At 30.7% G+C, this 17,211-nt stretch overlaps 2 protein-coding genes across 2 annotated transcripts; one reads left to right on the top strand and one right to left on the bottom strand.

Moving 5' to 3' along the window:
* The first annotated feature begins 540 nt into the window (after positions 1–540).
* Positions 541–3,063, top strand: LOC106769855. Its single transcript, XM_014655633.2, has one exon. The coding sequence runs from the start codon at positions 1,144–1,146 to the stop codon at positions 2,581–2,583; it is 1,440 nt and encodes a 479-aa protein (XP_014511119.1). The 5' UTR covers positions 541–1,143; the 3' UTR covers positions 2,584–3,063.
* Positions 3,064–14,944: 11,881 nt separating this feature from the next.
* LOC106770817 (calmodulin-like protein 11) lies at positions 14,945–16,714 on the bottom strand. The gene is made up of 4 exons (XM_014656629.2): positions 16,525–16,714; positions 16,225–16,382; positions 16,002–16,082; positions 14,945–15,420 (listed from the first exon to the last, which is right to left on the bottom strand). The coding sequence occupies exons 1-4, from the start codon at positions 16,604–16,606 to the stop codon at positions 15,283–15,285; spliced, it is 459 nt and encodes a 152-aa protein (XP_014512115.1). The 5' UTR covers positions 16,607–16,714; the 3' UTR covers positions 14,945–15,282.
* Positions 16,715–17,211: the final 497 nt, after the last annotated feature.

A 17,211-nucleotide genomic window follows, 5' to 3' on the forward strand; every position in this document is an offset into this window, starting at 1 on the left:
CATGCTAGCTACCTATAAGAATATTCTATGCCAATTTGATGTGTGGGATAATCATAAACGCATATATAAATGATTGTGTTAGGTTTGATGTTATGTATAACTGATTTTGTTAATGAATTTCTTTTTTTTTTTATTTTCGTTATTTCTAAATATGATGTGTAATGCCAACAAAATTATCGTCAGAGATCACTATATCTCTACCTGGTTTTATTCTCAATGATGATCTCACAATCTTAAATAATTGAAATTGCCATAAGTGAACCTTGGACCTCTAAAGATATAAGAAATATATTATTAGTCAATGGAATTGATGAAGGAGCAATGAATACATGCTTTAGCATTTTCACATCTCATTAGTTATCACTCACTACTACCCTCTTGAAGTTCTTAATTTTAGAGTAATAATAATCTTACAAATGAAATGAATTGGTTTTGGAAAGACGAAAATAAAAGGGAGGAGCGAGGCAACAATAATGAGATATGGCCCTCAATCCTAAAAGCATACAATGACATTGAAACAAAAGTGTTTCTTTGAATCCAAACACAAACATAACGGAAAAGTTTCATTTACCAACAACTACAGAGTAGTAGTATGTATCAATAATTCAACAACCAAAGAGACTAAAACATCCACAAAGTAAAAACCAAAACATAAAATCAAAACCCCCAACTTAAACAGACAGAAAAGAACACACCGGAGGAGCTTCAAGCTTCAAAAATCATAATCACAAGTTAAGCCTCTTCCACGCGCTTCTTAGAGCGACTGAACCTTAGACCAGAAACACATCCTCTGATGCAACAATCCATCACGCCCTGCCACTGCATGTGGTTTTAAATACTTTAACCACACTCACCTCTTTCTTTCTCTCTCTCTCTCTCTCTCTCGCGTTAATAAACACAATCAGTCTCTTTGTAGCACCCACTCTTGATCGAACACCCCACGAGCCTCTCCAGCATTTTCAATCCTCTTCTTCTTTATCCTTATCGCTGTGCACCAAAACCTCCCCACTCCTCAATTATTTATTTATTTATCTCTTCCACTTTTTCATACACATTTTCTCAAACACATGGTACACGTTACTTTACTCTAGCTCAACGCTCAACCCGCAAATCACCCGGAGGAACTTCACCTTAAACTCAACCATGGCCCTCGAAACGCTCCTTGTTAAGGTCAAAACCGCCATATCAAATAGCTTCGACTCTGTTCCGCCCAAGCTGCTGAAGAAGAAACCCTCGTTCAAGTCCAAACCAAACGTCGGCGTGTTGGCGTTCGAGATCGCCGGCGTCATGTCCAAACTCCTCCATCTCTGGCACTCGCTGTCCGACGCCACCATCGTCCGCATCCGAAACGACGCCGTCAACCTCGAGGGCGTCAGGAAGATCATCTCTAACGACGAGTCCTTCCTCCTCGGACTCGCCTGCGCCGAGTTCGCCGAGTCGCTCCGTGTCGTCGCGAACTCGGTGACCCGACTCGGCGCGCGCTGCGAGGACCCCAACCTGCGCTCCTTCCAGCGGGCCTTCCTCGAGTTCGCGGACTCGGGCTGCGACCCAAAAGGGTGGGCCCTTCCGGGCCCAAAAGAAATCGAATCAAAGCTCAAGAAAATGGAGCGTTACGTGACGCTTACGGCAGCCCTCTACCGCGAAATGGAGGAGCTCACGGTTCTGGAAAGCGGCTTCCGAAAAGCTCTGATCCACGCTGACGCCAACAACGTTGGGAGTAAAGACCAGCAAAAACTCTATGAATTTCAGCAGAAGATTTTCTGGCAGAAGCAAGAGGTGAAGGATCTCAAAGAAAGATCCCTGTGGAGCAGGAGCTTCGACAGCGTTGTCGTGCTCCTTGTAAGGTTCAGTTTCACTGTTTTAGCAAGGATTAAGGTTGTCTTCGGAATCGGTCATCGCATGCCTTGTCTGTCACGTACCTTATCTACTTCGGCCACTGTTTATCCATCTGATCAAAACCCTAATGATTTTGTTGTTTCTGGGTTATTAGAGGAAGAGTCAAAGTTTGATGAAGCGGTAAACGAAGATATGGAAAGTGGGTTTTTTGAGGCCAACTCGAAGCTTCTTAAACCACCGGAGAGCACTTTGGGAGCTTCAGGTTTGGCTTTACACTATGCAAATTTGATAATAGTGATGGAGAAGATGATAAAGTCACCTCACTTGGTTGGAGTAGATGCAAGAGATGATTTATATGGTATGTTGCCGAGGAGCATAAGGTGGGCGTTGAGAGGGAGACTGAGAGGGGTTGGGTTTTGTGCTAGTGATCCTGCTCTTGCTGGAGAATGGAGGGACGCCTTGGGAAGGATATTGGGATGGTTATCACCTTTGGCACACAACATGATCAAATGGCAAAGTGAGAGAAGCTTTGAACAACACAATTTGGTGGCCAAGACCAATGTATTGCTGTTACAGACTTTGTTCTTCGCCAACAAAGATAAGACTGAGGCTGCCATAACTGAACTTCTGGTGGGGTTGAACTATATTTGGAGGTTTGAGAGGGAAATGACTGCTAAGGCTTTGTTTGAATGCGCCAATTCTAATGGGCTTTTGTTCAAGTTGAATAAACCAGCTAATGAGATATGATGATGAGTTTCCTTTTCTTAATCTTCCTTCATAGAGACTCGAATTTTGTCTCTGGAAATTTAATTTTATATATGGGGGTTGCAGATTTTAGATGAACTGAACCGGTTGATCGATGAGTATCAGATCCTTCAGGTTAGTTTGTTTTGCTTCCAATTAACCCACCAGGTCTGTAAATGGAGTCAGTTAATCGGCGTCTGTAAATGATATATGATTTTTTAGTGACATCAAACTTCAAGAAATGAATTGTCCTTCTTCATCATGAGAAAATATTCCCATCTGTTCAATTATAATTTGACCACGAAATTTGTTATTGATATTATTATTGGTAGAATTCATTTCTTGCGGGTTTTTTGTGGCTGCACCACCAATTCCTGATTCCGTTCTGGGTGCTCCATGTGAGAAGTGATAAACTACTAATTATACTCAACCTTTTCATATCTTGGGAAGCATTAATATCATATTAAAAGACTACCAAGAATGGACCCCGCCCATTATTCATATACTTAAGTTTGTAATATATATATATATATATATGTATATATGTGTATATATATCCATATATGTATATATATATATATATGTAGGTGTATATGTGTATATGTAGGTGTATGTGTGTATAATTTTTCCAAAATGACTGGAAACTTACTTTTTTTTTAAGAAAAGGTTTTGATATTTAAAAGAAAAGATTCAAAAAGCTGTATTTTTATAAAATATTTTAAAAAAAGTAGCACTTTTCAATTATTTAAATATATATGATTATCTAATATTTATAATAAAATTAAAATATTTATAAGCTTTCACAGAACTCATTTTTATGTCTTCGGCTGCTGTAACTCTATTAAATGTTTTTTTATTCTCATTTTAGCATAATGATCATGAAAATCAATAAATACACTATCTATGATAACTAAATGTGTGTTTAAAATAGTTATTAAAGAAAAATCAGTGATATTACTATACATATCAATTTAGTGTGTGTGTGTGTGTATATATATATATATATATATATATATATATATATATATATATATATATATATATATATATATATATNGTGTGTGTGTGTATATATATATATATATATATATATATATATATATATATATATATATATATATATATATATATATATATATATATATTTTTTTTTTTTTTTAAAAGTGCCTTAAAAATTGTTGAATTTATCATACATTATATAATTATAATTTCCCATTTTATACTCTAATAACCACATCTCTGAATTTAATATATATACACCTTGTTGGATTCATTGATAGAAAAGCAAAAAAAATCTGAAATGATTATGTTTAAAAAATAAGCGGATTATAATATGCATATTATGATTTGATTAAATTATTGACCTAAGATGAAGGTAAGGAAGCATGCCTTATTATTAGTAATAGTAAGATGCCTTTCCTTTTCCCTCTTCTGGCCATCAAACAATTTGATCATATTCTTTACTTCTTTTTTAGTTTCTATTATTACTTTTGTTTGGTCCTTTTCTTCTTTTAAGTGGATACCTGCATCTTTTTTCCTTTCACATTAAACTTTTTCATTCATGAAAATTTAAAACCAATATTAATGGGGTAAAGTGTATTAAACTGAATTAAACTATAAATAATTATAGTTAACTACGAAACAAGTAAACTGAACTAAACTAAAAAATAATTAAAAAAACTAAACTGAATTATTTTTTAATTCAATTAAACTGTAATAATTCAGTTAATTATTTTTAGAACTATAATGTGTTTTCAAAATTACAATAGTTCAGTTACACTACAATAGATCCATTTACAATAACTGAAATATCTATTTAAAACAGTTCTAGCATATTCAGAATTACAAGGACGCAGTTAAGACCATTTATTAGCAAGGTATTTTTAGCTTTTCTACTCATCATAGCTGCAGGATCACTGTAGTAAATCGCCTAAGTTTTAAATTTAACTATAATTAAAATATAAAGTTACTCAAATGTTAACCATATTATTCAATAGTTTAAGTTTAATTAATATTAATACTCATTTTACTTTTATTAAACATTTTCATATAACATGAATCACATAAACTGAAATTAAGAGAATCTACACAATCATATCTCCTTCATATAATTTAAGTATATACAATTAAAGTTAGATTTAAGTATACAATTAAAGTTAAATTAACTAAAATAATTTCAACTACTCATGTAATTGTATAAAATAGATTAACTTTTCTGTTTAACCTAATGTCTCCGTCAATTCCTCCCCTCCTATTTGCATGCCAACTTGTATAAAACCATGAACTAGAAGCTTATATCTCATGAATATTTTACATGATGATTTCATATAAAAGAGAACGAACCTAAATCTAGAATCCCTAAATACAAATTTATTAAGTTACTTTGTGTTGGCTAAAATTTATGAAATTCATTATCAAGTTAAACTTTGCATCATTTAGCATCTGTTCGCATGAACAGATTTAACTGTTCATGCGGTTTTGAGAGCGAAGAAATGTAAACTCTTTTGTGTTCATTTGAGAGGAAAAGCGATGAAAAGCGACGATGCATTTGCGGGATGGATGGATTTTCGGTCACCCGCAGATGTGAAGAGATTTGAGGGGATTGAATGTTAAAGGTCTTATTTGCCCTTCCATTTCAAGAGCATATTTTGACTTTATTTTTGTTATTTTTAATGTTGCAGAGATGTAGATAAGGTTGATGTCCGTACGAAGATGAAGAAAAAGATGGTTAAAGATGAATATGAATGCTTGAAGACGAAGAAGATGAAGAAGCAATAGTTGCCCTCTGTTGTTGTTTGCATGAAATACTGGGAAATGTTCTTAACTTTGCATAGAAGAGAAACAAATGTAAGTGTTTGAAACACTCAAACACACACCTGGGATTTCTTTTGCATGTTTTTAACTCAGCACGTGGCAAATGAAGTTCATAGCTGTAATGGATCATAAATATATTTGTTTATAATAATAATAATAATAATAATAATAATAAATAATAATAATAATAATAATAATAGTAATAATAATAAAAAAATAAAATAATAATAATAAGACAATTTTTTTTCATGTTAAAATTTAATTTTTTTTTCTTATAATAATATTTACAATTATATATAATATTAACCATTATAATTTTATATTACTTTTATTATTAAGGGTATTTTGGTAATTTTTAATTTCTACCAATTAAATAAATTTTTTAAATATGTCGCATCAATCAAATCTTACACTAATTCTCACAAACTTTACTCTCAAATCCACTCTCAATTATCCACAAATTCATTAGAAAAAACAACAAAAAAATTACCCTCAAATCCACTCAAATCCACTCCCCCAAATCATCTCCTCCAAATCCTACCATCCGAACACAACATTACTCTTTTCCTTTCATTTCTTTATCTATTAGAAAACAAAGTCCAAATGTATATCACATATTGCGAACAAAAACATTAATTTTATATTGGGTAAATATTTTATGCATCATTTTATAATTAAAATATAGGTCATTAAAAATCACATTAAATCTTGACAAAATTAAAAATCACATCATTTTAATTTTGACTTAAAACAACAATATTAATGCATTTAAATTTAATATTTGTTGAAAGAGAAAGAAGTTCTTGAACTAAAAGAATTTATGAAAGAATTCGATTGTGTTGATCCTATACTGGGATGGATTTATCAAGTGGACCAAACTCATGTGGAACAAAAGTTCACCACCCAATTTGTGAATTGATTTGTGTGAAATAGTTATTGAACTTTTATAGGGTAGTTGTCTCAGTTTAATCACTAGTTTTAAGTTCAAATTCTTAGTAGTTATTATACATTTTAAAAGAGAAAAGTTTTACTTGTAACTTAATATTGAGCGAAATTAACTCTACTAAGAGTATATGTAGGTTATAGAAAAAAAAGAATTAGCAGCATAGGCGATGTGGGAGTAAGTCTTTAGTTGTATAATTAAATCCAATTTGGAAGATCCTTTTCATAGCTCAATGCACCAAACTAAATAGCAGTTAGTGTCTTTCCCTTTCTCACTTCTCCTCTCCTCTCTGTCACTTGTTTAGCCATATATTCAATAATTTTACAATATATAATATATAAAAGATGTTATATACTTGACGTGTCCATTTTCCTACAATTTTATTTTCATTTCTATGATTTTTAATAAATATTTTACCATGAAAATTATTTTGTGGGTTATTAATTTCATTTTAATAATTGTAAAAAAAGGTAAACACAAAATGATAACATACTTTGTTTTAACAACAGTAATAAATAACTACTGGAAAGATATATGTGTCTAATTTATTTTTACTACAGCAAAAAAATTTATTAAACTAACAAATTATTTTAAATTTTTAAAACAAAAATATTAATAAACTATAAAATAATATTTATAAAAAATAATTATTAAAAGTGTAAAACTAAAAAGTAACTTTTTATCATGAGTAATTACTTGAATTAAAAAATATAGTTATTAAAAAGGTAAAATTAGAAAAATAATATTTATTTAAATTTTAAAAAATGGTTATTAAAAAAGTAAAGATGAAAAAAAAATATGTATAAGAAATTGTAAATTCCTTTTAATAATGTGTTCTTATTTTATTGTATAAAACTACTAAAATGAGGGTTGAGATTTCTAAAGTTGAAAATTATACCTGGAGAACTTAAACTTAACTATATCACTGCTTTGGTCACACTCTCGGTTGGAATAATTGGAAGGACTTTCTCTTAAGTCCACACTATTTAAGTTATCATTGCAAAAGAGAAGTGTGTGTGTAGATGTATATGTATACGTGTGTGTGTGTATATATTCTATATACTTGACAATCCCAAATGTAGGTAATTATCCTATTGATAATCAATTATCCCTATCAATTTTGACATTAGCATGACGTTTCTAGTTTAATTGCATCTTGCACATATCCAAATGACCAATTTAAGTTTTATTGATATGAAAATAGAGTACCACATTACTCATTTGGTTAGAAACTAGATGCACCAAACCAAATCAACAACTAAAAAGTGTCTAAACTCAAATTCACACCTTCTAATACAAAATTTTGCAAACTAAAAGGTCTGAACAAGTCACAATGGACCCAATAACAGCCCCAAACCCTCATTTTCATTGGAAACCCTATATTTTAAATTTTCACTAATTAGAACCTCCAAAATGAACAAAAAACATGACAAAACTCAATATATCAACCAATTACCAATTCCATCTCAGATTTTACTTAACTCAACATCTAAACAAGTTCCATATAATCATAAAACAAGCCTTAAACCTCAGCTTTTCCTATTCAACCATTATTTCAAAATTTCACCTATCAAAATCTTTTTTTTTTCCTAAAAACCACTCTAAATTTTATCTATTTGCTACTTCCCAAATTAACATTAGATTTCTAGTTATTTGAAGTTCTAAACAAGTTTCAAATGATCTAAAAATAGCTCACTAACCTCAATTTTCGTTCCAAAATCATTATTGTAAAAATTCACCTACCAAAATACAAATTTAGATCAAAACCAATCCAATAACACTCCATTTTTACTATTTTCAACTCCATAACATATTTATACTTTATAGAACTCCAAAGCAACTACATCACATGTCCAAGCAAGCATCATTTCACAAGCATACACCATAATACTCATCAATAGCCAAACAATCACTCATCAAGATACAAACTTCATACAAATTGTATCAGATTCCATCAAGTATACATATCACACTCTATTAAACTTGACCACATACTTCTTAATACGAGGTTAAAGTAAGTATTAGCTTCTCTTACCTGTTTGAAGATCAACGACTCTATATAACTCTTGGACAATTTCTACGTATGAAAGGACACTAATTGTGCCTACAAACAACGAAATCATAATCAGGATATGCTGTTAGGACCACTGATCGGCAAGGAACTAATAAGAGAGTTTGAATGACACATGGGAGAGATACTCTTTGCATGTGTCTTAAACTGAAAACTAAAGAAAATGAGTAGAAACTGACTTACTCTATATGAAAAATTGATTAGTATAAAAAATGGAGAACTCATTGTCATGATCTCTTAGGTACTTCTTGATTGTCAAACATATGTCTTAGAAATTATAAAAATTAGAGAGAAGTGAGTGGAACTCAAACAATGAGTTTTAAAGATATGGTGACTTTTTTAGATAATGAGATGTGTTTATGAAATTCTAGTTATATTATTAAATTATTTTAATATTAAAACACTCAATTTTATTATTTTAAAACACTTATAAATTCTAATATTTTATTTTCTAAATTTTTAATTAATGTGAGTATGATTTTTTTTTCTAAAGATTTATAATGTTATATTAGTAAATTAATATTTGAAGTAAATTTTTTTAATTAGCAAGAAATTGTAATATTATTTGATATACATATATTCTTTGAAAAATAAATTATTAAATTACGGATTTATAATTGTACATGAGTTCTTTAGTGAGAAATGAAATAATAATTTATTTTCAAAATGAGCTTGAATTTTTCTGTAATGAACATAAATATTTATTTTTTATAAAGAAGAAACTAATGTTTAATTAAATGAGAATTGTCGAATAGATGTGAATCTCTGGTTGGAATAATATTTTTAATTTGTGTAATTGTGATTGTCCTTTGTTTATAAATTTTCATTCATGTAGATAATCTTTATTGACTTTATTTTGTAATTATTTTTCTTTTTCTATTTATAGTATTTACTCTTCATCTTTGTCTTTCTTAATGTTGTGTTGATACGTTAACATTTATGTTTTTTCATTGATCGGTATTATGTACATTAAAAAGATTATATATGTCAAAATGTAACATAAAATATAGAATTAAATTATTTTTTAAATTTTAAAGAAAGAACTCACACTTCTTAGTATATTTGTGTGTGAATTTTTAGTAATTAGATTTCAAAGATACACCTGTCTGTTCCTTATATGAATATAAATATGTTAAATGCTATGAAAAAAAAATCAATAATAATTTTGACACTTAAATTATAATTTTATTAAATAATGAGATAGTTATATGAATTTAAAAAGATAACTTGTTTGATTGTTATTGTCACTTCTCAAATTCAATTCATTTATTACCAAAATTATAAAAAAGAACATAAAAAAAAAAGTAAACACGAATAATTGTATAAAATAACCAATCTATTAACGAAAAATGATACAAATTTCTAGAGATACAAAATTATGATGACATAAAATACAAATTTATGAATTTTTCCATATTTAATATGATTGATTTTTTTTTTTAATTGCAGTGGATAAAAAAAATAATCACACTTATTATCATAAAATTTTGATGTCATAAAATAATAACAAATTTAGTTTCCTACTGAAAAAATGTAAAATATTAAAAAATTAAAAAAAAAAACAGAAGAAAAAAATAATTTAATATAATATTTAAAAGTATACTTCAATTTTAAATTTGATAGACTTAAAAAAAAAATCTAAATCTATGTTGACAGATAATTTGTTTTCATTGCATTCCTACTTACTGAATTTAACTGTAATTTGTAAAAAATTATAAGAACCAAAATCTACTTAAATTTACATTAAATATATTTACTATTTATAAAAGTGATAAGGAATATATAATATGTAACATCCCAATAAATATATAACGGAAGCTATAATTCATTTTAGGAGTTAACATGAATAATAAGTGAGAACAGTAATGAAATAAACAGATGAATGAAAGAGGTAGGAAAAATATCATCAGGTATTTAAAAACTGTACAACAGTCAGACTGAATACAACATTTACAAAATAGACCGAACGGTCTTAGATAGAGTTCATTTACCTAACGGTCAATCATCAAAAGGTTCCTTATACAGAACGGTTTTACAAACTACTAACAGGACGTGTAACTAGTCACCTAAACATTTAAAAATAACTATACTAAAGACCAGAAGGTCCTGCACAGCTCTCAAGCACGGCTTCCACAGCATCCTCCAGAGCATCCTCTAATGTGTCCTCTACTCTCATCCAAAAGGATGATCATTGCATTGAAGAGAATAACCGGACGACCAAATACCGAACGACAACATACACAAGACATGACAGATAAGGGTAAGCTTATGTAAATTTAATTAATCCTTTCATTGTACAAGTAAACAAATAAACAGAAACAATTCAACATGTTATACACACAATTACTACACATGCATACTATGTTCCTTTAATTATGACCGACCACTAAGACACTGCCCTGACGGTTTGACTATGTATGCTCGCCGCTCTCTGCACCCGGGTGGACCTGGCTGGGATACACTCATCAGACCGCCACCCGAGGTTAGTCCAGTGGAACCACCTCAGTATAGAAATACCCTGAGGCTAAAGGACCTCCTGCCATTCCCACGCATAAGTTACCCTTCTCTACCTGAGAAGACGTACTCACGGAATATCAGGATAGAGTCAGAACCTGAGCCTTTGGCCACAGTCAAACTTTACTAAATCCAAATCCACATCATGAGATATTCCTCCCTAGAATACTCTTAAATCATAATAACTCAATCACCATTTATTTCTTTCTTTTAGAAACCAATACTGACACCAAGTGACTTAACAGTGATAAGGAAACTGAGTATCAAGAACTTCAATAAGTGACCGGACGGTCAAGGATAGAATAAGAGGCTTGAATAAGCAAGAAGATTTGACCGGATGGTCCAACATGAAATAAAACTTAATATTATAAAGCAATTATAAATAGCTGATCGGCGGATCCGACAATGAATAGGACTGAATACCAAAGACTGTATTATACCCAATAGTGACCGGATGGTCAAGCAAGAAATAAGACCGGACGCTAAAGGATGGACTATAAATGATGGTCATCCGGACGATTTGGTGAAGAATGTTTATAAAATGAACACTAACATGATCGAAGGCTGGTTTATGACCGAACACTTCTCAAACCGGACAGACTATGAAATGAGAAATTCTTCAAAGAAGTAAAGGGGCTTTAGTCAAGTAACACCGGACATTTCAATAAACAAAGGCTCACTGGACCGAACAGTCATTACATGACCGGACGATTTCAAAAGGAAGAATATCAGATTTGCAAGTTTTATAATTTTAAGTGTCAGCCTAAGGCCGAACACTTGTAAATCTGAACGCTTGGTTTATGACCGGCGTCCTTAAGTGATTATCAACAATAATACTAAATGGGATCAACTGCGTTTAGAAACTCACTATGCCGAATAGTAAAGGGAGGATCGAACNGTCCTAATGACCTTCGATCACAGATTCATATTTTCTCTANGTTTCATACATATCNTACAATTCATANAGCAACATATCACATTTTATCATACCATTTAAATCATACAATCATACTATAATTTAATACATTCCAAACTATACAAAGAAATTATAATTAAATATTATAAGCTTCCCTTACCTCTAATCCAGCTAAACTTCTAAAATACGCGAATGGCAATTGTTTCTTCAAAGGTTTCCCAAAGCTCTAGTGCCAAATACCAAAGTAGGTTCAGAGAAAGGTCACATGCAAGCTTTTAAAAGTACATGCATGCAGGAAAACTAATGAACTTCAAGGGTTCGGACACTTACCAGTTTCGGATGTGAATATGGTTGGAAAAGGTTGAAGGCCTTGGTGCCGGCAGCAATAATCCTGAATGGATGCAAGTAATCGGACAAGAATTGGAGGTTAGAAATCTAGAGAGAAGTTTAGAGAGAAGGATCGGAGGATTTGAGTTTTCAGAAGGTTGAAGCTTTGAGGAAGAAGAAGATTGCATGGGAAAAGTGGCGTCAGGCTTCCAATCCCACCTTAAATACTGCCTCCACTTGGAACGTCCGGACCACTTCTAGCTTGCTACCTGACTTTCACTTCCTGGGAGTTCACAGTTCTACTGCTGCTATACGGATCACGGAGAAAGGAATTAAAAGTTTGGCAGAGTTGGTCTCCCACTATCCAGAGAAGGCCGGACGGCTTGACACATGTACCCCACTAAGGAGGGGTATTAAATAGGGTGTGACATAATAAAGCTCATTTAGTATGGGATTATTATATCATAGGAATTATATATCACATTTAAGTTTTGATCATGTATATTTAAATGGAATCAAAATATGGTATTTAGTTTTAAAATCAGTTTATTATAGAAGAATAATTTTAAAAAGTTGATTTTAAAATATGGTTATTTTGTTTTTTGTTTTACTGAGTTGCTTCTTATTCCATTATTAAAATAAAAATTATTGTAACATCATTTGACAATTTTAATTGTTGTCATGGAAGGAGTACGTGTAACCGACATGTTCCTGATTTTGTGTGTGTCTAATATACAAAGTATTAATTAACTTAAGAAAACTTTATAAGATTCAGTTTTAATATTAGACATTTTAAAAATTTAAAAATATAAAAATAAAATTAAAACAATAGTTGTCAAAGATAAAATTCGAAATGGTGTATGCCAAAAAACTGTCTCTCTTTGTTATAGATTGTTATTATTATTATTATTATAATTACAGTTATAAAATGAAATATAAATAATTTTATTATGAATAAGTTTTATTTATGGTAGGTAATTTTTAATTAAAAAGTATTTAAGTTTTAAAAAAATTGTTAAATTGAAAAACAATTAAATTTAAGAAAAAGTCATTTAAGTGATAAAATTGGTAAAATAATTATTTTAATTTAAAAAAATATTTAAAGTGTAAAATTGATAAACAAATGTGGACGCCTAATTAAAAATGTATTTAAGTTTAAAGGGTCAAATTAAAAAATTAATTAAATTTTTTTAAAAAATATTTAAAGGATAAAATTAGTGAAATAATTATTTTACTTTAAAAAAATTATTTAAAGAGTAAAATTAGAAAACAAATAAACACCAAAAGAAATACTTCTAATAATAATAATAATTATTATTATTATTAATAAACAAACAAGTCCTATAACATCGGAATAAACACACGTCTTTATCTTTCATACTCTTTTTTAGAAAAATGTTATTTTAATAATTTTTTTTGACAAGTTTCTTACAATTATTTAGGATAATTATATTTAGACAATATTTTTTTTTATAACATTTGAATATTGATTATGTGTCAATCTGTGATTGGTCAAAAATTACTTCACAATAATGTTTATGATTATTATTATTGATTATGGAATAATTTTTAACCAATCACATATTCACACGTAATGAATGTTCAAATGTTGTCAAAACGATGTTGTCTAAATATCATTATCCAATTATTTATATGATGATTGGTCTCTTTTAATTATACGGATCAATCAAACAGTGACACATCATCTATAATTTATATTTAAAAAATTGTTAACTATCATTATCCCTCTTTTTATTTTTATTTAGATAGATACTCTCCTTTACTATTTTTAGTGTTTAAAACTTCCAGAAGGAATGCGAGTTTGCATATATAGTTACAAAATTAAAATAAAAAAAGCTCTCAGAACTAAAATTGTTAGAACATTGCAATTCTCGTATGTTGAGTAAAAATCATGATAAGGTCTAGTTCTTTGTTAAACAGTCACAAACAGAACATTGCAAACAAGGCCAAAAGTCTTCCTGTCACCTACACAAAATCACAAAACAGGAAAAAAAATGAAACAAGCACAGTAGAGTAGTTTTTCTATTTTCAGTCTATGTTCAAGTATTCAACCAAAGGACTCCAAAGTTTCAATAGTTAGACATCATTGCATTCCATGAGCTGTGTCTTCCCTGTATTTTACTGTGAAATGGAGGTACTATTATGGCTTAATGTTTCTGCAACATCCAAAACCAAGAACATTGAATTTCACTTACTAAAAAAATACTGTGAGCTTTGAGCTACAGCAAGAATCAACAAAAGATTAATAGTCCATATCTCCACAAAAAGCTTTTTAGAAATCTTAAACTTGTCAATCTAGTACTTTTATTGATTTTGTAAGTGCATACATCATTCTCTGGTTGATGAAATATGATGTCGTAGGCCATTTACTTACCTAGTCCTGTCAATAAGGTTGTAAGAACCTGACTTTGCTTTGTCTGTGTGTGAATAAAAATGAAAAAGAATAAGTGTGCAATTCCTCGAAGTCAATAAAATGATAGACAGAGAATGAATTTCTAACAATGCTTGAACTTGTGGTCAAATTCAAGGATTAGTTTTTTGGTCTGAAATCATATGCAGAGTAGTGTGGTAGAAGATAATCCGTAGTCAATGTATAAGTTTCCTCCAAGTTAGATTATGGGGAAAAAGTAATCAAACCTTAATTTCTTTGTTATAAATTTAGTGTAGCATTAATATACGTGCAGGTCCATTTTCCAAGTCACATGTTTCAGATAATTTCTGTCATGCTACAGAAGGAAGAAAGTTTCAAACTCCATGATGCAACAAACTACCACTTGATATAAACTGAGACCTATGTCACTTGGTAAAAGTCATACATATCTAATGGTAAATATGAACCAATTAAGGCTTTCTTACCCTGGGATCACTGAAAATATTGAACCAAAATTACAAGAATATTAATTTAATTTTGAGTTGGAATGGATCAAATCCATTGGGGGGTTGACTAGCCATTTTACTACTTGGTCATTGCTAAGTACAATACAATACAATACAACAAAGAAACAATAATAACCACACATTATTTCCTGGGAGGAAGATTGGAAGCCAATGAAATTTGAATAATAATAATTTGTCCAATTCAATCAGGTGAATGCTTCATCTAACTGTCATCATCATCTTGACAAATTCATCATAGTTAACTTGGCCATCACCGTCCAAATCTGCTTCTTTAATCATCTGCTCCACTTCCTCATCAGTCAGTTTTTCTCCTAGGTTGATCATTACGTGTCTCAACTGCACAACCCAGAAACAGATATAAATCTTTTCACCATTATCATATAGTAGTATCTACATGTGTGTATATTACTTATCTATACTTACAGTGAGAGAAAACAAAAGGAAAAAGATTCTCTACAACACCCAAATGTCAAACCCAATGCATTTTTTAATCAAGCAATTGATATTCATTGCATGCGGAAGTACGGTCTACTGTCCTAGTTGTTATGATTTTACCTATATAAATTACAAAACTTTCCATGTCTCTTGAGTCTAGATAATACTAACATTATATTATTTTAAATGTGGAATATCAAAAACTGTCATTGAAAATAGCGAGCCTTTTTCATTATTAAAATTTAGACTTGTATATTTAAAAGATGGAATAAAAAAGTTGAAAACTTTCTCTACAATTATTAAGGTAAAAAGAAAAATGTCAAGAGCTTTAACTCTTTCAAGGAAAAGAGCTGTAAACTAAATTTGCAACTTATATATTGGTCCACCTACATTGTTCGTCTCAGCAGAAAACTTTATCGAAATTTTCAGAAATGTCATCAAAGAAAGAAAACCAATACAACAGAAAATAAATAAATGAATACCTCACTAGCTGATATATAGCCATTTTGATCTTTGTCAAAAACCTTGAAAGCCTCTTTGAGCTCTTCTTCTGCATCAGTGTCCTAAGTGAGAAAGAACACAGCACCCAAATTAGTCTTTGATTATTGTAAAAAGAAAAAGGAGATAAAGCTTTGGCCACACAAAATCAAATATCAACTGAATAGTTCTTGTTGAAATGAATGGAACAAAAAGAACTCAATTTACTTTCACTTTCTTGGCCATCAAGCTCAGGAACTCGTCAAATTCAATGGTTCCATTGCCATCTGCATCGACCTCACTAATCATATCTTGGAGCTCTTCTTCTGTGGGGTTCTGATCCAATGACCGAATGACAGTGGCCAGTTCTTCCACAGTAATGCAGCCTAAGATGGACAGAGTTGATCACAACATAAGACACTGACAAGAATTCTATCAATCTAAAGATGAATTCAAGGGAATAAAATTAAATAGATACCATTTTATAAAAATTATAGAGACAACCAAAAAAGGAGAAATTTCGCTCACCATCTCCATCTTTGTCAAACAACCCAAAAGCCTCCTTAAAATCAACAATCTGTTCTTCACTCAAGACATCTGTCATAGTCATGGTGTATTTGTTTTTCAAACTTGAACAAGAAAAAGAGAAAGGGAGATAGAGAGAAGAGAGAGAGAGAGAGAGAGAGAGAGAGAGAGAGAGAGAGAGAGAGAGTTGTATTGTTGAGTATAGCTCAATCTTAGCTGGGCTATATGTAGAAGTTGAGTGATGGTAGCTAGTCTTGGAAGATTTGTTTTAAAATTTGAATTTACCAAGTCAAAATAAGTTTTAATGGGTGCATTTTGTTGTTATAGTTGTGGCATTAAGGTGGAAAGAAGAATGAGAGAGTAATTGTTAGTACATAAATGGGGAGGTGGTGGTGGTGGGGCAGGATGATTTAAATGCAGTGAATGATTTTATAATAAGTAATGATATTTATTTGATTAATATAATGCAGTGAAAATATTGACAGCTGGAAGGGTTTGGTGTTTAGGGGACAAAAGAAAAGAGCTTAATTGAAAGTTGAAAGGGTAGAGAGTATGAAGTATGGGGAGGAGTGTAGAGTCTGCGTCCTCATCAATTTCCCACCCAAACACCACGCTGCTTCGTTTGCTTGCTTGCACCACAAGAGAGAAATCAAATACATTTTAATTTTCTCTCTTCCTTCTGATATGGGT

The sequence above is a fragment of the Vigna radiata genome, chromosome 8 (genome assembly GCF_000741045.1).
Source record: "Vigna radiata var. radiata cultivar VC1973A chromosome 8, Vradiata_ver6, whole genome shotgun sequence".
Taxonomy (NCBI): domain Eukaryota; kingdom Viridiplantae; phylum Streptophyta; class Magnoliopsida; order Fabales; family Fabaceae; genus Vigna; species Vigna radiata.